The sequence below is a fragment of the Sceloporus occidentalis genome, unplaced genomic scaffold (genome assembly GCF_023333645.1).
Source record: "Sceloporus occidentalis isolate IW3139 unplaced genomic scaffold, rSceOcc1.0.p SCAF_1, whole genome shotgun sequence".
In the NCBI taxonomy this organism is placed as follows: Eukaryota; Metazoa; Chordata; class Lepidosauria; order Squamata; family Phrynosomatidae; genus Sceloporus; species Sceloporus occidentalis.
Window position 1 is genome coordinate 300,585,436 of NW_028316981.1, and position 20,110 is coordinate 300,605,545.

Here is a 20,110-nt window from a genome sequence, read left to right on the forward strand (position 1 = left end):
AAAATTTTTTTTAGATAATTATGCTTTATCACAACCATGAAAACTTTCATTTTATGTGTGCATGTTTGGATACTATGGGGCTGACTGGACCTTATCTACATCTTTTGAAGTCAATTATGTTGGAGGGGTTTGTAAGATGTGCTCTGGCAATGTTTCATCTGGTGATTGTTGCTCAAGGCATGGGAGGACACTCCAATATCCTGGCTTTATTGGGGAGGGGTCTCTTTGTATGTCTTATGATTATGAGAGCTTTACTTCTTCATACCTGTAAAGACTCTGTGTGTGTGTGTGTGTGTGTACTTTCAAAGAAAAGGGGAAACAGCAGGTCATCTATGAAAAATAAGAAAACATTTCATTCTTTAACTGAAGTACCACGATAAGGGATGATGAAATGTCTGAGAAGCACCTAACATTAAAAACAACAACCAAGACTAATCCTGAGCATAACATAAATAAATATTGCCAAGAAGAAGACCTCCTAGACACCAAAGATACAAAATAGGTATGTACGGACAGGCCACATTGATAGCCCTGCAGATACCCACATGTGACAATACTTGATTTAAACACAGTGTAATCATATCCAGGTGTATATAAGAGTGTCTATCTGCAAGACCAAAATAAGTGCTGTGTTCTGTTTTCTGATGAGTTCTGAAGAAATGTGTGGACTTGACTCTAAGCAGAGGATTTCTGCTGGGACAATTCTTAAGATGAGATCAGTAGAAGGGAAAACTTAGATTTTTGGCTCAAAAACATTACATGTTTTGATAACTTTTCACACCAAAACACCTCTGTATTCACCTCTTTTTTGTGTGTCTTCAGGACAGATTTTGCAGCCACTTTCTTTTGGATATCCTCTTTACCATGAAGGAATCATCTTTGCACTATCAGCAGTAGAATTCCAAATTATTTCCCAAAGTTACCTTTTGGAAAAGTTTGCTTCTTGCTTTGCTTTTCTATGTCCTTTATTTTAGCAGCCCATAAGGGAAAAAACAATCGCTATAGGTAGGAACTAAACTCAGCTGAGATCGTAGTCCAGAACCATTGAAACCAGTGTGTAGTTTGCCATTGATATCCCTGTATTTGATAACAATGGCTACATTGATTTGAACGATCGTGGATTATACCAGTATGTCAGCTTCTTCTTCTATCTAATGAATGATTCCTAAATGGCCAATCTGTACCCCTGCCACCATAAAGTTTTCAAATGCTTAGGTGGTTTACAATGTTGTTGGTCCCTTGAGGTGCCTTTTGCTTGTAATTTTTAAATAAACTTCATTTCTAGCCCTCATAGTATTAACAGAAAGCATGCTGTGAGTATATTATTACTGATTGAAACAGGTTTCTTCAGAGCCAAAAATCTAATTCCATTATTATCAACAAAATGAGAGGAATGGCAGAGGGTCTTATGTACCTGTCTGCTACAGGTCCAATTCCTGAGGCCATAGAGATGGGTAAAGGGTGTCCCAGAGAGAAGGGGTGTGAAAGTGTCATGGGGAAGATGCAGTTTGATGGTGGAAAGTGTAGGTCCTAGATAGATACAGGGATGTAAGTTTGTGGTGCGGAGGGATGATAAAAGGTCTACCTTTTGGCATGATTGATTACATTGGTAAGTACAGATCTAGTGGGGATAAATGGACTAAGGTGGTAAAAATTCACTGATTATAAAGTCACAAAGACAAGCTGCCCAAGGATCGGATGGAAAAAACAATTATTCCCTGGATTAAACAAATGATATGGCATGGGCTCTTTTCCAGAAACATAAGATTATTCCATATATGAACCAACAAAATGTCATTTCATTTGCATTCACAAAATGTTTTTTTCCCAACCCCCTGCTGCTTAGATTTATCACTGAAAAAGTGTGAAATACACACAACCCATTCAACAAAAATCCATGCTTAACTGGTAAGATACTTCCTCACACACCACTTCTGGTTAGAGGAGCCTGCTTAGCTTAGTATCCCAACATCTTATACTTGGAGCCCATGGAATCCTTTAGCGAGATTCCATGTGGGAGCAGAAACTGGAAAAAAAAGAAAATAACTTAGAAAAAATATCCTTTCTCTGTGTTTGTTTTTTGTTGCTCAAAAGAAACAGAATCAATTTACCTTTACACAGATCAATGGTGCTATAAGCATATTAGCTGTGCAAGGGGAGATAATGAACTGAACGTAAAGTCATGCGAAATCCTCATTCTTTGGTATTGTAGCTGTTGAGGTCTCGGTTGCTCTGTTCCTTGTTCTTTTGAAAAAACTGCATAGGCACAAATTAAAGACAATCTTCAACTTTAAGATTACTGAGTTGTCAAATGAAGCAGCAATCCCGTTGGCTTTTCCAATCGTTTTCCTTTCTTGTTAACCCTTTCTTTGAACTCTGCTTCCTAAAAATGTCCCAAGATGTCTGTCAAAACACAGTGTGTTATCATTTGGTTTATTTCCTGACGTGCTTGCTTATTTTGGTATTTTTTTAATTATTATTCATTTCTTTATTTTTTTCCCCTAAATGGAACAGTTTGTTGCAGAAGTAGGTGCAGAAAAAGTTTCTTTGGTTTCGATTAAGTAGTACATAAAAGAGTCTCAAGTGTCTTTAAAGGATCATTACAGCATTTGGCTTGCTATTGAACACTCAAGTGGTGTTCCAAGGAAGGGGGCTATTCACTGGTAAATATGCACATTGTGTGACCATAGCGATTCTGATGAGCAAAATGGTGTGTTTCTGTGTGTGTGAACACTGTACCCTAATGCAGTTAACAGTGAGCAACAGCTACTTCATTTGAGAACATCTTTTTCAGCTCGCTGGAAGGGTGAACTGAAAGAGAGCTGTACTTCTGACTCACATTGATTCTTAACATACTCAAAATCAGACTGCCTTGACAATGATGGCAACGATGGTGAAGACAATGATGTTAGGAAAAAGGGCGAAGGTATAATGGTCTTTGGCTTGCAGTATCCTGCATCTTTGGTGTGTTGCATACTTAGATGAAGTGAGAGGTGGTGATGGTTTTGTCCATGGAAGAAGACTGGGAGAGCATATTTAACTAAGTGCTCCAGTGGTCAGTGAGTGATATCTCCAAGGCATCTGCTTTATTCTCCTGCCTGAAAACACCAACTAACTCGAATACGGAATTGATGTGGCAAAGAAAAGAGCATCCTTAGGATAATGATGATGACATGATGAAGTTAGATGGCTCATAAGTAATAAAGACTTTTCTTTTTTAAAAAAAATCTAGAGCTGTAGAAGTGTTGCATTTGCTCTATGTGTGGTAACATTATGACTGGCTTCCTGAGTGTGTATCAGCACTATGTACAAATAGAAATTGTGACCTGCAAAAGTGTGCTTGAAACCAAAATGTTTACTAACACCCCCTAACTCTGAGCACGTCTTGAAAGAACAGGCAAAGAGTCCAGAGCTGGTCCTGTTTACTAAATCTATTGTCTTTGTGCTTGATCGTTTGGGTTCAAGGGAACCAAATTGTACTGATCCAAGACCATATGTTCATAGACAATTAGGGTTTTTTTTAAATAAAGCCAAACATGTTAAGTCAGATCATACTGAAAAAGTTGAATGTAACAATGCCTGAGTTTCTAAAACAAAAACCCTATGTTCTTAGGTCTATTAAAATTTGTGCTCAGAACCTGTGTGTTTCTATGTTTGTGAATTTTGATATAATAGTGTGGAGAATCTAAGCATCCTGAAAACAAATTAGGTCAGATGTGTTTTGATTTCATTTGTAAATAATCTGCTAAGCTGGGTGCCATTTTGTTGGCGGATCCCTTTGACCTCAAAACAAATAATTTTCTTACAGTTCTGCTTGGCTCTGTCATGCTGGCCCTGGATGAATTTGGGTCATGAATGACTTACTTGTATTTCAGACATGCTTAGTCTGCCTTGAGTGTATTGTTGACCTGCACATTAAAACAACCCCTCCCCAAAACCTAATAGTCTTTTAAATTAAATTAAATGTCCCATGTTGTAAATTGGCGTTACTGTTTAAGAGGATTGTGCTTTCAAATCACCAGTGAAGGGCCCCATTAAGAATCCATTCCTTTTCATATATCTTTAGTTGAGTTGTGCCCAATTTAGATTCTGTTCTTTGATCATGCTTTGGTACAAGTGCTGGAGGTTGTGGAAGATCCCCCGGTGCTCAAATCATCCTGCCATTTCTCGAGACTCCGCCTCCGAGCATTCATGAAGAAATTACTGACAGTGGTAAGTTCCAAGCCCAGCTGTTGAGAGATGGTGATCTGCATTTCTTTGGATGGACGTTTGTTCTCTTTGAAGATGGCAAAAAGTGTTCTGCGTTGGAGATCGGTGAAAACCAGACGAGATTTCTTCTGGGAGTTGTTCCTGTCTTTATTTGGTTCTTGTTCTTTGCGTTTGCATGCTTGCGAGAGAGAGAAACAGAGAGAGAAAAGAAAGGAAGAATCAATGCATGCATAAGTACCAATCAACAGAACAAGTGATACATTGAAAACATTGATGAAACTGTAGAATAGATGTAAACTGTTAAACTTTATTGTGCAAATTGCAGAAACGTCAATATCCAGCCCACTCAGGCCCATCTCCTCTGACTCCGAGTGACTAATGCAGACTGTGTGCACCTTTTCAGTTTGTACCAAGTGTGTAATTAACAAGACTGGCATTACCATACAAGCAGAGTAGGCAACTGCCTGGTGGCATAAATCAAGGGGTGTCTGCCATGCTGGAAGCAGCACATCAGCTTCCTGGCACAACTAATGCCCTGCTGGAGGATGCATGAGGTTCAGAGGCACGCTCTCTCTTTGTACAGGGATACCTTGCTTCCATTTTGTCTAAATGCCAGGAAAGAAGTCCACTCCAAAGGTGTTCCCACCTATATGCATATTGATGCTTTGGTAAATATCCATATCCCACCTGGAGGCAGGACTTTCCCAGTTTGGAGCCTCAGTCTTCCTTTAAGTACTCCCTGTGGCATCCTTCCTCAGCCTGATGGATTACAATTCCCCAAAACCATCAACAATCTATTCTGGGAGTTATAGTTCAGTATGATTTGAGGGCACCAGATTGTGGGAGTCTGTTCTATAAACGTACCCACCCTGGTTGTCTGCTTATCTGTTCATGGCTTTTGCTTCTCCAGCTTAATTACTTTCAACCTCTCAAGTACAAATGAGACCAATCAAATGACAATAGATTTGGGATGAGCAGGCTCTGCCCATTTCACCTTTCAAATGCCCTCCACTGTTGCTGTCTCCTTCCCTTTCCCCAGGCAGGAAATTGAGGTGCCACATTCTGCTGGTGATGCCATCATTTTCCTGTTGGGGATGCTGGGATATGTAGCCTCCCCAGTCTTTTCCTCAGACAGGAATAAGCTATTCCTAGCAGTTACTGCTGCTGATTTCTACCACCTCTGGTCTTCTTGGAGGAGGAGGTGAGCACTTCAAATGTAACCATGAGCATTCTGTGCATGCTTGTTTGGGATTTGCCCAAAGCATAGGGTTGCCATAAGTCAGGACCTCCAAAGCGGGACAAATGTAGGACAAAATTTTCAAATGTAGGACACATTTTTTGTGTCCTACATTTGAAAAGGAGCCTCGCTGAGGGGAGGCTTTCCTTCCCCGCCTGGGCCCCGTTCTCGCCACAGCGGCGGAGCACAGGCGGGGAAGGGAATCCTCCTCTCAGCCCGGGGGCGGGGGCAAACCGGGGTGGGACCATGCGGACCCGCTCCAAACTGGGAAAGTCCCGCTTCCAGGCGGGATATGGATATTTACCAAAGCATCAATATGCATATAGGTGGGAACACCTTTTGGAATGGACTTAAGAGGTGTTCAAACATTCATAACCCAAAATCTCTTGTTCTCATAAATATCTGTGATCTTTTTTTCCTTGTTCCTCCTGATGTTTGGAACTCTCTTCTATACCTATTCACTACACATCTTATAATACTGGTTAACATCCCAGTCTCATGAGGATGCACTTGGCCTGTTTATCACTGGTATTTCTGGTTCACAACTTGCACACACCAATTCCAAATTTCTCTCTATGATTCATATGGTCATCCGCCCATGCTGGCCTCAGGCAACATCTTTTCTTCTGCCTTTGTTCTTCAACTGAACTTCTCACCTGATCACCATACCCACAAGTTTTGCCTTTCTATGGCTTTTCATGCAGTCTGATGATAAAGATCCTTCCTGAGCACAGTTCACTCCATGCATATGATGAAGTAGACCTAGTCTATGCTATAACTTCTTTTGTGCAGTTAGTCTCAAAGGTGCTACAAGAACCTTTTGCATACTCTATATTATAAGGTGTACTCTCTCTTTTGTATTACAAATTTTCCATCCAAATCCATTTTTGGTACTTCTGACCTCATCTTCTGTCCTCATCCCAAACTAAGAATTAAGCTGCATTTGTTCACACTTGGCTCTTACACCTCTTTCTTGTCTTTCCCTCCATTGTTAGCAATGGAATGATATACATCATCATCATCATCATCATCATCATCATCATCATCATCATCATCGGAACATCCCGTAACAACCTAGTCCATGTTCTTCACTAAGAATGTGGTAAATATTCACATCCCTGATGAAAAAAAGTGTATCCCATCAGTCAAGGCACTTTGTCTGAGGAAGAACTACTGCAAGATTTTTTCCACTTCAATATTTTGGTCATTTGCACAAATATACATGTGGCTTTTCTTCACCTGGGGCAGGTAACAGTTTTCCTGCACAAAAAGTGATATTTTTGAACAGAGATTAGTGTATTTGCACAAACTGCTTTTTATGCATAAAACAAGTTATCTGCCCAAGATCACATTTTATGTCCAAACTCTTGTGTATTTTTGCAACAATAAATTCCAAAAGTAGGAACACTGGCTGAAAAAAATGCAGGAATACTCTTTCTCACGGAACCAAGAAAACATCACTGAATTTACTCATACTTGCATGCAGCAATGTAATAAGGTGAGATTTACTTTCTAGCACAGTAAAAAGTTTGGTGGGATGAACTCAGTCACTGTACTCTGTGCATATTGCTTTAAGTAATTTGCAATGCAGTCCTAAGCATATTTGCTATCAAATTCAGTGGAATATATTTCCTTGTAAGCATGCACAGAATTGTTTCATTAGAATTGCACCTGACTGACACCACTACTGAATGGACTAGACCAGTGGTTCCCAATGGTGCCCTACAGCTGAAGAATCTATTGAAGAGCTGTTGGACAGTGAAACAGATTGCCTTGGAAAGTGGGAGACTATCCTTTGATGGACGATTTCAAACAGAGGTAGGACAGGCTTCTGTTAGAGATACTTTAGCTGTGGATTTCCAGTGTAGGGTTGGAGCAGATGTCCCTGGGGTTCTCTCCAATGGTACAGTTCAGTGACTTTATGGATGTATCCAACTGCACAATTAAAGCAGTCTGACAACACATTCACTGTCATTGCTCCATCCTATGGAATCTTGGGATCTGTAGTTTGGGGAGGTATTCTGCCTGGTCTGTCAGACAGATCCAGTGCCTCACCAAACTACAAATCCTAGGATTCCACAGGGTAGCATCATGGCAGTTAAAGTGGTGTCAAACTGCTTTAATTCTGTAGTGCGGATACACCCTATGAATCAGCTGGGGCCTACTATAAGTCATTATGCCAAGGGTCAGTTCAAACCCTGAAATGGCCTTTCCTTGGTCCATAATCATTTATGCAGTATGTAGCAAATATATCCTTGAAGCAAATGAATACAAATTAAGAGTACACTAAAATTAATTCAGAACGGATAACTCTTTTAGCATAATGGGTCAGACATTCTTGACCTAATATTTTATATCTACTCCTATGAACTTCACAGTGCTCTATTTCCTGCTCAGCTCTGCTATATTGTGCAGAGTAAATGCAACATTAATCTGCTAAATTAATGCACATGGTTAGAGGGACAAAGCTGAGCCAACATAATTTCTCCTCCTGTGCCCTCCCCCCCAAAAATCTTGAGCATGCAAAAGCCTCGCCAAAAACACAATTAAAAATCTGAGGTTCTTTGGTTTGAAACGGAGACGGGCAGGGTGGAACATCATCCTTTTACAAGCCTGTTATCTGCATCCAATAAAAAACCATTATCCCTGAACATTCCAAAAAGTGCTGCAATTGAGGTTTTGGGTCAGAGTTTTAGTGGATTCTGTGCAATTGCTGAAGGAGCATGTAGGGTTACCAGCAGGCGCATGGCTTCCTAATTTCAGATGCATTATAAGATATTTGGAGTAACCTGCCTGAGGAGTTCAGCTACATACTTGCTTTCTAGCTCCTTTGGGTGGACCTGGAAGTTTGGAGGCTAGACTCTCAGGCCCCTTTCCCTTTCAGTAATGAGTTGACCAGAGACATCCCACCATTAACATTTTCCCACAATGTCTTAGTACAATACAACATTGGGGGCACTGTGAGAAATTATAAATGGCCACTCACACCTAAGAGTGTGTCTACAGAAGAAACAGGAGCCCACCTGGAGGCATTTTGGAAAAGTCCGCCTCAAATCAGGAGATGGCTTTTCCGTTAGTTTGTAATCATTATGGCAAATACCAGTATAGATTCACTAGGATGAAAACCTCTCAAAGAAAGGATGTAATGACCTGAATAAGTTATGACATGAAAAGAATCCTGATAGATTAAACCTATCAAGCCTATCTTACTTGCTAATTAGCTTACTTGCTGTTCACCGCTATGATCTTTGGAATAGCGGTATATAAATAAAACAAATTATTATTATTATTATTATTATTATTATTATTATTATTATCTGGCCCATTATCCAGTTCATACGGTGGCCAACACATTGCAAATGGAAAGGCAACAAGTAGGACAAGAGCCAGCATGGCATAGTGGTTGGGTGTTGGACAATCACTCTGGAGACCAGGGTTCAATTCCTGGCTTGGCCATAGAAACTCACTTGTGCAAGTCATAGTACGAAGGTGATGGCAAACCTCTTCTGAACAAATCTTGCCAAGAAAACCCCCATGATAGGTTTGCTTTAGGGTTGCCATAAGTAGGAAATGACTTGAGGCTACACAACAACAACAGGACAAAATTACAAGGACATTCCCCTCCCATACTTCCCAGTAACTGGAATCATGTTTGCAAGACCTGTATAAATGTGCTGTTCCCCATCCAACTAGGGATGGCACCAGGTAGTCTGGATCTGTGTGGGATCCAACTCCCTGGGCCCAAATAAATTGAATTGCAGAACAGGCAGGCTTGGGTTTGACTCCTACATCCTTCCCGCTACCAAACAGAAGTGCATAGTGTATAGCCTCTGTTTCAAATGTTAAACAGATAATAACAAGATGCTCACTAAACAGTGGAGCAGGCAAGGGCTATAACTCAGTGATGGCAGTCAATGAGGTGACTACAGAGAGAGTGTAGGAATGCTAGTGTGATATTTGTTTTTCTTAAAGGGTAGAGGGAAGGGAAGGAAAAGGAAAGAGAGAAGGAGAACCAGCATGGTGTAGTGGTTTGAACACTGGGGTACAACTCTGGGGACCACAGTTTGATTCCCAGCTCAGCCATGAAACCCACTGGGTGACCTTGGTCGAGTCACATGCTCTCAGCCTCAGGGGAAGGCAATGGCATACCTCCTCTGAATAAATCTTGCCAAGAAAAGCCCATGATAGGGTCACCATAAGCCAGAAATGACTTGAAGGCACACAACAGCAGCAGCAACAACAACAACAGCATCAGCAAGAGAGAAGAAAAGCAGGAGGTGACATGTCCCACATCAACCCTTTATGTGTACAGCGGACCCTTGTTATATGCTGGAGTTTGGTTCCAAGATCCCCCGTGTATAACAAAATCTGTGTATGCTCAAGTCCCATTAGATATAATGACACAGCAAAATGGTGTCCCTTATAAAAAAAAATGGAAAATCAAGGTTTGATATTTGAAATTTATACTTTTTTTGAACACTTTCAAACCATGTATGTTTGAATGCATGTATAAAAAATCTGTGTGTAAGAAGGGCCAAGTGTACTTTGGGCTTCAAAGGTTCACAAAACATTCAGGCAATACAAAGAATAATAATTGTGTAAAAACCTCTGTGTTTTACATCATCCCTGCTTTCAATGTACATAGATTCCTGTGATCTCTACAGCATCCCAGAAAATCCCAGCTGAGATGTTTGAACATTGGGAGAGAGTTCGAAGTCGAGAGGACTGGGTGGCCTCCCAGAGGCCCTCAAATGTCAACAGGCGGGGAGGAAACCAGGTAACATTTTCTTAACAAGAGAGAAATATAGTTCAAAGAACAATGTCTGGCCTTAGCAGACTGGAACCCACTCCGTGTGTTGTTAGTGGACGTAGCTGGCCTGACACATGCTGCTGCCTAAGACAGGGCAGCAAACTGCACTCTCATCCTGCACAGTTTAAAGAGCAATGGCCAAAATACTATCATCTGCTGAAATTACACTGGTGTAGGCAGGGCTTGTGGAATCAGAGTTGTGGAGCTGGAAGCCATTTTGCTCAGAGTCAGTAGAAGTATACTGGGTACTGACTATGGCTTGAAAATAAAGATTTATAATATTATATGGTAAATATATCATTTTATACTTACATTTTGCTTTGTAAAAAAAAAAAATCAACTGCCCAGTTAGTTGCATATTTACTTGCATCTGTTGGGAAGCTTTTATTGAGAGTTCCTGCATGGCAGGAGGTTGGGCTAGATGGCCTTGTGGTTTCTTCCAACTCTACAATTCTATGATTCTTTTCTATGATTCTATACATAGGAAATTTTGGAATTTGTTTTGTTCTGAAACTTTAATCAAATAAATATAATTTATGTTCTCTCAATCTGAGTAGCCTGATCATGATGAAATGCATTGTAATACCATTTTACTACAGCGAGACTGCTGTTACTATTTAATACAGTGGGCCCTCTGTATCCACAGATTCTCCACCCACAAATTCAGCCATCTGCAGCTTGAAAAATAATCTTTAAAAAATAATCCAAAAAGCACTCCTTGATTTTGCTTTTTTATATAAGGGACACCATTTTACTATCTTATTGTATATAAAGGGACTTGAGCATCCCCTGATTTTGGTATGCAGGGCAGGTCTTGCATGCAGAAGTGAAGGGCTCACTGTATAAACATTCCATTTGTGAAAGACTTGGAACTGGACTCGGACAGTAGAAAAATAAAGGAGTCAGAGTCAAACCTCTGGCATACCGACTCATCAGCCCTGAGTGTAGAAGATGTAAAAGAGTAGCATAGCAGCAGAGCATGGAAAAAGTTGCTTATTTTGAACTACAACCTTCTCCAAACCCACCACCACTTTGGCCAGTAGCTAGAGGAATCTGAGAATTTTAGTTCAAAAAAATTAACCTTCATTCTTCTTTGTTGGGGAGCAATTTCCAGGGTAAGTGGGATACCATTGTGATGAATGGGAAGATGAATTAATCAATGTGACTACTTCCAGTATTTGCACAGAATACTAAACATCAGAATATTTGGGCTGAAGGAAATTAGTTATTGGTATCTGTCTTCAAGTCAGTTGTGTCTTATGTGGTGTATCCACACCACAGAAACAAAGTAGTTTGACACCATTTTAAATGCCATGAGCCTATTCTTCAGAAACCTGGGATTTGGAGTTTGGTGAGGCACCAGAGGTCTCTGACAGACCAGCGTGAATGCCAATTATAATGTGCCAACTTGTTGATTAGCCATTTTATTCCATTCTTTTGTTTCCTTCTTCTTTGTTGTAGTATGAATTACTGAGTGGGGCAAGGGAGACAAGTAATAAGGAAAGGGGTTATTGTTACTGTCATTTGATGTAATGCTTTAAAATTTAATAAAAATGCCAGTTTGTTACAATAGTATGCAAATCTGAGTTTTGAAATCTAGGGAAATTTAATAGTATTATAAAATTTAATAATATTAAAGCTTTCAAAATATTTCTGGCAGGGTCATCAGCAGAATGTGTATACACAATGCATAGCAGATCTGCTGCTACTCAAAGGCGATTTCCTGTTTATTTAAATAATGTATATCCTCTTTCCTTATCCAAAAAGAGAGTCACTCAAAGCTTCTTACCAAAGCTGAAAAAATATATAAACAATAGTAAGTCATTATTATTAAAAACTGAAAACAGTAACTCAGACTCAAACTATTGCTGCTGTGTGTCTTCAAGTCCCACAGAGAGCCAAAACTGTGTGTGCATGTTGCTTGTTGCTTGTTGCCATACTAGTTGTGACTAGCCATTGGTTTTAGGCTCATAAAAGTAATAAACTACACTAACAAATTCTATTACGCACCTTTAGGCAAACCAATCTCCATGTTTTTCCCACCTTCAACTGAACTGCACTCTGTGTGTTTATGTATGTATTTGCCTTCAAGTCGCCTGTCAACTTATGGAGATCCTATGAATTTCATAGGGCAGTGATGGTGAACCTTTTAGAGGCCGAGTGCCCAAACTGCAACCCAAAACCCACTTATTTATTGCAAAGTGCCATGTCCCTCTGGCTTTCTAGTAACAAGCTCTGGCAAACTGTGCTGGGGCGACGGCACATGTGCTCACAGAGAGGGCTCTGAGTGCCACCTCTGGCACACGTGCCATAGGTTCGCCACCACTATCATAGGGTTTTCATAGACAAGAAATACTCAGAGGTGGTTTAGCCAGTACCTTCCTCTGAAATATAGCCTACAGCACTTGGTATTCATTGGTGGTTTCCCATCCAAGTGCTAATCAGAGCTGACCCTGCTTAGCTGCCAAGGTCAAAGTGGACCTCCTGCTTTTAGGATATTTAGGCCAGCCAAAAATTGGTCATCAATAAAATTAAGCAATCACAAGAGTTTAACACTTGTTTCAAAAGAAAAGTCTTCACTGGCTAGAAATACAGTCAAAGAAGATGATTTCAGCTCTTTGGACAGGATGTTCTAACTATAGTGTATGTTGTTGTTGTGTGCCTCCAAGTCACTTCTGACTTATGGTGACCCTAAGACAACTCTATTATGTGGTTTTCTTGGAAGTTTCTTCAGAGAGGGGTTGCCATTGCCATTGCCATTGCCATCTTCTGAGGCTGAGAGAGTGTGTCTCACCTAAGGTCACTCAATAGATTTCTATCGCTAAGCCTGGATTTGAACCCTAGTCTCCAGAGTCATAGTCCAACACTCAAACCACTACACTACACTGGCTCTGGACACTATCACTGAGAAAATAATGTCACATACTGCTCACCCACTATGTCTCTGAAGGAAAGGGTGGACACAAAGCTGATGCACCAGCTGGACTTAAAGTACAAGCAGGTTCATATGAGAAGAGGCAGTCCTTCCAGTATGGCATTATTGAAGGAGTCACATGATCCCAGTTCATGACTACAGTCAAAATTATAGCAGCAATATTCTGCATTAATTGATGTATACAACCTTACATGGGCAGACCCATGTAAAGGATATTGCAGCAGTCCAGTTGAGTTGTATTGATTGCATATGATTGAGACCAACCATACTAGGAAAGAATGCAGCCCAGTGCATCTGCTGAAGTTGGGCAAAAGCACTCCTCACCACAACCAGTGCATGGTCATCAAGCACAACCCTTTCACACCACATAATTATAACACTATGGTTCCACTTTGACTCCATAGGATTAACAATTTAGGGAAGAATATTTAGAATTCTCAGCCAAAGAGCACTAGTGCCTCAAACAAACTACAGGCCTCAGGATTCCATAGGACAAAGTCATAGTAGCTGAAGTACAATCATAATATCTGATAAGACACTCCATGAGAACATGTTACGTTCCTACGGAGTGGCAATCAATGCAGCAAAGAATTCATTCAATGCTGCACGGATTGCGTCGGCGGAGTCTCGTCCAGCAAAGCTGTTCAGAGTGGTCAGGGAATTAACTCAAGTACCGACCACCCTGAACCCTTTATTAGAACCAACTACAGCCTGCTGTGATGCTTTTAACGATTTCTTTGCCGATAAAATCTCTCAGATAAGGGCTGATCTTGATGCCGTTTTTTTGACAGAATCAATAAGAGAGGTATCCAGTGACTCTGGAAACAAGGTAATTCTGGATCACTTTGAGTCTGTAAGTACCGATGACGTGGGCAATCTCCTTGGAAGTGTAAGGAGGACAACGTGCGCTCTCGACCCTTGCCCTTCTTGGTTGATTGTTCAGGGAGGAGATGCAATGAAAACACCGTTACATCTTATCATTAATGCATCTCTTCGGGAGGGTATATTTCCAACTGCCTTGAAGCAGGCAATAGTAAAACCGATCTTGAAAAAACCCTCCCTTGATCCCCTGCTGAGAAATAATTATAGACCAGTTTCTCTCTTACCATTTTTGGGCAAGGTGATTGAGAGGGCAGTTGCCTCCCAACTCCAAGTTGTCTTGGAGGAAACCGATTATCTAGACCCATTTCCAACTGGCTTCAGGTCGGGATACGGAGTTGAGACTGCTATGGTCGCCTTAGTCGATGATCTTCGTCTGGGCATCGACAGGGGAGATGTTGTAACGGTTACCCTCTTAAAGATGGCAGGTGCTTGGGCTTTACTTATCCCACCGTTGCCACCTAATTACGCTGCCACCATTTATGTACCGGATGTCCAAACCACAAGCCTTCATTTTTTATGGCAAGCACCTGGGACTTCTGTTATCCCACCGCTGCCACCCAATTCTGTAATATGAACCCCCTTCCCTCTGGCAGGTTCACCTTATTTAATATAGTAGCGTGGAGCTGAGATGTATGACTGACAAACTTTTATGTAAACCAAAATATAAACTTTATTAAACAAAACGGTTGACCATCTCTTTCTTGAACTGAATGATATTATGTAACAGCTAGTTCAGGCACAGGTTACTTAGTTACACTTGTATTATTTGACTCAGCTACTGTCACTTTACTTTCCCCTAGATATCCCTCTATCACCTAGAGACTTTCCTGCCTCTCTTTAGACAGTTTGTTCTCTTAACTCAGCCACCAAGGCTAACCATATCCCGCAGGATATTACACTCCAGTCCCTCCCTCTCCTAGAGGTCTGGCAGTGCAACGGTAGGGAGCCCTTTCTACACAGACTCTACCCCTAACCATCCTTCTCGAGCCCTGGAACCCTCCCTCTCAGGATTCCAGCCCCTAACTAACACATTCCCGCAGGAACTCCTGGACCTCAGTCCTCTCTCCCCAAGATTCTAAACCCTAGCTGCCGTTCTAAACAGTCCCAGTTCCAACTGACTCCCCAACTGTCAGTTCGGAATCTTCAAAAGTTCCAGCCTACAGGCTATTGGCTGGCCCTCAGCTGCCTTCTGATTGGTCAGCTGGGAGTGTTCTCCGTTACAGATGTGACCTTGTTGGTGCTCTTGGACATCTCGGCGGCTTTCGATACCATTGACCATGGTATACTTCTGGGACGCCTGGGGGAACTGGGTATCGGAGGCACTGTGCTCCAGTGGTTCCGATCCTATCTCTCGGGAAGGTCCCAGATGGTGAGGCTGGGGGATTGCTGCTCCCGTAAAAGGGAGCGAACATCTGGCGTCCCACAGGGCGCCATTTTATCCCCCATGCTGTTTAACATTTACATGAAACCGCTGGGAGAGATCATCTGGGCTCGGTGTTATCAGTATGCTGATGACACCCAGATCTATCTCTCCATGTCTCCAACTGATACAGTGACTAAGGATGGCACCTCTCCTCTGGATGCCTGCCTGGGGGCAGTAATGGGCTGGATGAGGGAAAACAGACTCAGGCTGAATCCGGAGAAAACAGAGGTACTTGTGATAGGTACCCCAAGTCCAAGCAGGGAAATTTGTCATCCAGTCCTAGACAGGGTTATTCTCCCCCTAAAGGACAAAGTTCGCAGTTTGGGAGTACTCTTGGACTCATCCCTACAACTGTCATCCAAGGTGGATGCGATGGCCAAGAGTGCTTGGTACCAGCTTCGGCTGATACACCAGCTGCGTCCCTGTTTGGACCAAAAGGACCTTGAAACAGTAGTACACGCACTGGTAACCTCTCAGTTAGATTTCTGTAATGTGCTCTACATGGGGCTACCTTTGTACCAGGTCTGGAAGCTTCAGTTAGTTCAAAGAGCAACCGCCAGGCTGGTCACTGGAACATCCAGGGCAGACCATATAACCCCGGTACTAAAATCTCTTTGCTGGCTGCCCATTAGCTTCCAGGCTCAATACAAAGTGTTGGTTATTACCTATAAAGCCCTACATGGCTTGGGCCCGAGCTACTTGAAAGACCGCCTCCTCCCACACAATCCGCCCCACACTCTCAGAACATCAGGGAAATTTTTATTTGAATGTCCGAGAGTGAGGTTGCCAACAACTCACAAGAGGTCATACACATCGACAGCACCTACTCTCTGGAATAATCTTCCTGACGAAATCCGAGCTTGCTCCACTTTGGATGCCTTTAAAAAGGCTCTGAAGACACATTTATTCCAACTAGCATATCCGTCTGACTCTCTGTAGTCACTATTCTTGATAGACTTGCACATCATTGACTGAAAGATTTTTGGCTGTGTGTTTTTATGTATATTGAGATATGTAGATTTTATATTTTTAACCTGTATGTACCTATATTCTTGTTGTACACCGCTTTGATCATTGGGAAAGTGGTATATAAATAAAGTTTTATTATTATTATTATTATTATTATTATTATTATTATTATTATATCACAGCAATGGTCATCATTAAAACTGAACTTTTGAATCTGAATGACATTCTCACACTCAAACAGCTGATATTGGTCAGTCTCTGGATTCTCCCCTCCAAACATGCTTCTGAGGAAGTAGGCTTAAGTCTACAAAAGCTCATGCTACCAGCTTCTTTCTTTCAGTTAGTTTCAAAGGTGCTGCAATATTCCTTTGCATATAGTTGTGTAGTAGGAAAGGGGCCCGGACTAAGGTGGTTGAGGCCCTGGAGCAGTTCCAATAATAGGGACCCTTTTCTCTGCTTGTGTGAACTATTCTAGGAGGCATTGCATAGAAGCTAAGGACATTAATGAATGATGCAAGAAAGGTTGGCGAAATACAATATACAAAGTACAGTAGACAGCAACACAAGCAGTCTCTTATGCAAACTGATTTTCACCCCTGCAACTTTAGTGATGCAGCCTTATCCCATGCTTAGCAACTCAACGAACAGTGCATACAAGAAATTTTAAAAGTTAAAATGGAAAACAGCACAGTAATTGTGTGTAGCAGCAGCATTTGCACCACTTCCACCACTGATAATGTGGTCTTGCTCTCAAGTTATAAACCTGATGTTTTAAGTAAATGCAGCTTCTTCTCAAATAGGCTTATCACCCTATAGCATATGATAAAAATGAGAAATGAAGGTAAATATCATGAGCATACTGCTGAAAACACATGTCCCATTCCTGAATGGTCGCTCCTAGCTGTTTCACATAGATATTAAAAATCACATGGGGCACCCAATGGGATCCGATAGTCTAAAGGCCAAGAGGTCAAGCATGATTCTCCTAGCATTGTCTTCTGATACTAACCTAGAGGAAAGGATTAAAGCCATCACAAATAGTTTTTCCCAGTCTCACCCCACCAAAGTTAGCCGAAAGGATAATATGGCTGGTGGTATCAGAAGTCATTGGAAGATCCAATAGCAAAGGGATATATTCCCCTTGTTTATGTCCAGTTGTAGGTAATCTAGTAGGGTAGGATGAACAATACCCAGGCCACAATATGCATACTGTCCCAAAAACTTCACGCCTCTGAAGCTGTGCTTCTAAAATTTAGTGGTGAGTCACAATGTTGTAATTTAGGAGCAAACCACTGGAAGTCCTTTAAACTAAGTAGAAAATGCTTGCTTTACCAGGAGTATTTGTGGTTTGCTATTGACATAGGGTTTAGTTAGCAAGATTTATTTAGAGAAGATTTGCAAATACCTTCCTCTAAGGCTGAATGTTACTTGTCCAAGGTTACCTAGTGAGTTTCCATGGCTATGTAGGGATTTGAACCCTTGTCTCACAGAGTCTTCATCTGACATGCAAACCACTATATCACATTGGTTCTAAGATGAATATCACACAGAGCTTTTGGGTGGTTTTCTGGGTCAGTTCAGGGTCACTTCCGAAGTGACTGCACTTCCAACAATGCGGTTTCAGGTCGTAAAATGACTGTGTTATCAGACGCCTTTGATTTCTATGGGAGCTCATTGCGAGGTGCTTCAGCAGTGATTCCAAAGTGACCCCTGATTTTGGTAAAACCAGTAAAAAAGTGACTTCACAGAATTCGCTTACAGGCTCCCTTCGGTTGCACTGCGGATTGGTCTGGTCTGGAATGCAGCTTTGCTACTGCTCTGGTACTCCACCGCAAGCGCCCCGGGAGGAGGAGGCAGCCCCCGTCCCTTCCTTCCTGCGGGTGCCTGGCACCCATGGGAAGGGAGGGAGGAGGAGGAGGCAGCCCCCCCAGTCCCTTTCTTCCTGGGGATGATGCCCATCATCCCCGGGAAGGGAGGGAGGAGGAGGAGGAGGCAGCCCCCCCAGTCCCTTCCTTCCTGGGGATGATGCCCATCATCCCCGTGAAGGAAGGGAGCCAGAGGAGGCAGCCCACCCAGTCCTTTCCTTCCAGGGGTCTCTGTCGCCCGTGGGAAAGGAGGGAGGAGGAGGGAACCCCGCCCCCAACTCCTTCTCCTCATGGGGACGATTCGAATCATTGAACCCTCCGGTGTGGTAATACAATGTGCACTCACTCCCCTTTGCCTGAATCCACATCACGTGACTTGCTTGGAATCGAACTGACTTTGCTTGCCCCTCACTTCGGAAGGACAACAGAAAGGCAGCCAGGTATGGTAAAACATCACGTTTTTACCTCAGTTCGCATTGCTAGACAGGAGTGACTCTGGATCTGGTGTGAAAAAACATCACACTTTGCATTACTAGAACAGGAATGACTGTGGATCTCAGCTGCAAACCCCACCACATGTGATAAGGTCCAAGGTCAGTTTTCCTTGATCAGTTGCTAGATCCTAGATCAGTGGTTCTCAACCATTGGCAAATGTATTACCACTGAGGCATAGTAGTACTCTAGCAGTGGCATTTTACATACCACAGTTAAGATTTAGTACTACTCTAGATACAGGCACTTTTAATTATAGCAATAAGAAATTATCCCAGTAATATTGCTGCATTTTTAAAATTTATATTCTTCATGTGTTATAGTTACCTTAGCGTTAAAAATTATATGTCATAATTTACAATCATAATGGAAGACTGCTTTATCTTTCTTTTTGTTTTCTTCTAACTATATAACTGCATTTTATATCCATAAAACCCATAAAAAGTGATAAATATGGTAAGGCCATGACTGTAAATAACTAACAATGGCGGGATACAGACGGGCAAAAAGGGGTGTATTCATGACGTCATGAAGGTAGAGCCTTCAGAAGGGCCTTACCTGAATGCCGCCATGAACACGCCCCCCGCACGCCCCAAGCGGGAAGAGGCGGCATTAAAAAGATGCTGCTTTTCTCCGCTTCTTTTCCGTTTGATGCGCAGCTGCGCAGCTCCGTCTGTAAGCTGCTGCACCGGTACGTCAGAATTGCTACGCCGCTAATTTAAGTTGCCCATTTAAAAGCTCCGAGTCAGCTGCGTCGCATAATGAGTCGGGGTCCTGGAACATGCGCAGTTTGCAGTCAGGCTTTAATTGCAGCGTCAGCTGCCATGCAGGTGTGGAAGCTGCAGCACAGCTGCAGCGCATTTTAAGACTCGTAACCCTAACCCTAACCCTAACCCTAACCCTAACCCTAGAGCAACATGTACGCATGCGCTGCTTGGAAAGTTTGGACTTTAAAGTGAGCCCCTACACACATTCCTGTGCCATTTTCACCTAACAATAAAAACCGCTAAAACTGTAAATATTTACATATATACAAGGGAGGTGATGGGGGATGGCAGGGGGACAGCGGTGGCAGCGGCGACAGCTGTGGCTGTGCATTGCAGATTCAGCAAGAGCGCGGGGACCAAAGGAGAGGAGGCATCCATGATGCTGGTGACACTGGCAAAGTGCAAGCGGACAAGGATGCCAACACCAGCTGATCACCAGCTGGCAGGAGACCACCATTGTTCTTGGGCAGAGCAGGGGGAAAAGTTTTAAAGGGGCTTGGGCACTTTAAATGTGCCCATAG

General features: G+C 42.2%; 1 protein-coding gene across 3 annotated transcripts in view; it reads right to left on the minus strand.

Annotated features, from left to right (window-relative positions):
* Window positions 1–283: 283 nt before the first annotated feature.
* Window positions 284–20,110, minus strand: part of LOC149324161 (one cut domain family member 2-like) — a 94,611-nt gene continuing 74,784 nt past the window's right edge. Inside the window, exons 2-3 of one of the 3 annotated variants that reach the window (XR_016277885.1) lie at window positions 2,112–4,387; window positions 284–2,026 (exon numbers count right to left, since the gene is read on the minus strand). Coding sequence is in view for 2 of the 3 variants with exons in the window: in XM_089497236.1 (XP_089353362.1) it covers window positions 4,101–4,387 (287 nt within the window). In the remaining variant the exon portion in view is untranslated. Of the gene's footprint in view, window positions 4,388–20,110 lie in introns of all 3 variants that reach the window. The other 2 variants (XM_089497236.1, XM_089497244.1) reach the window with 2 other exon arrangements.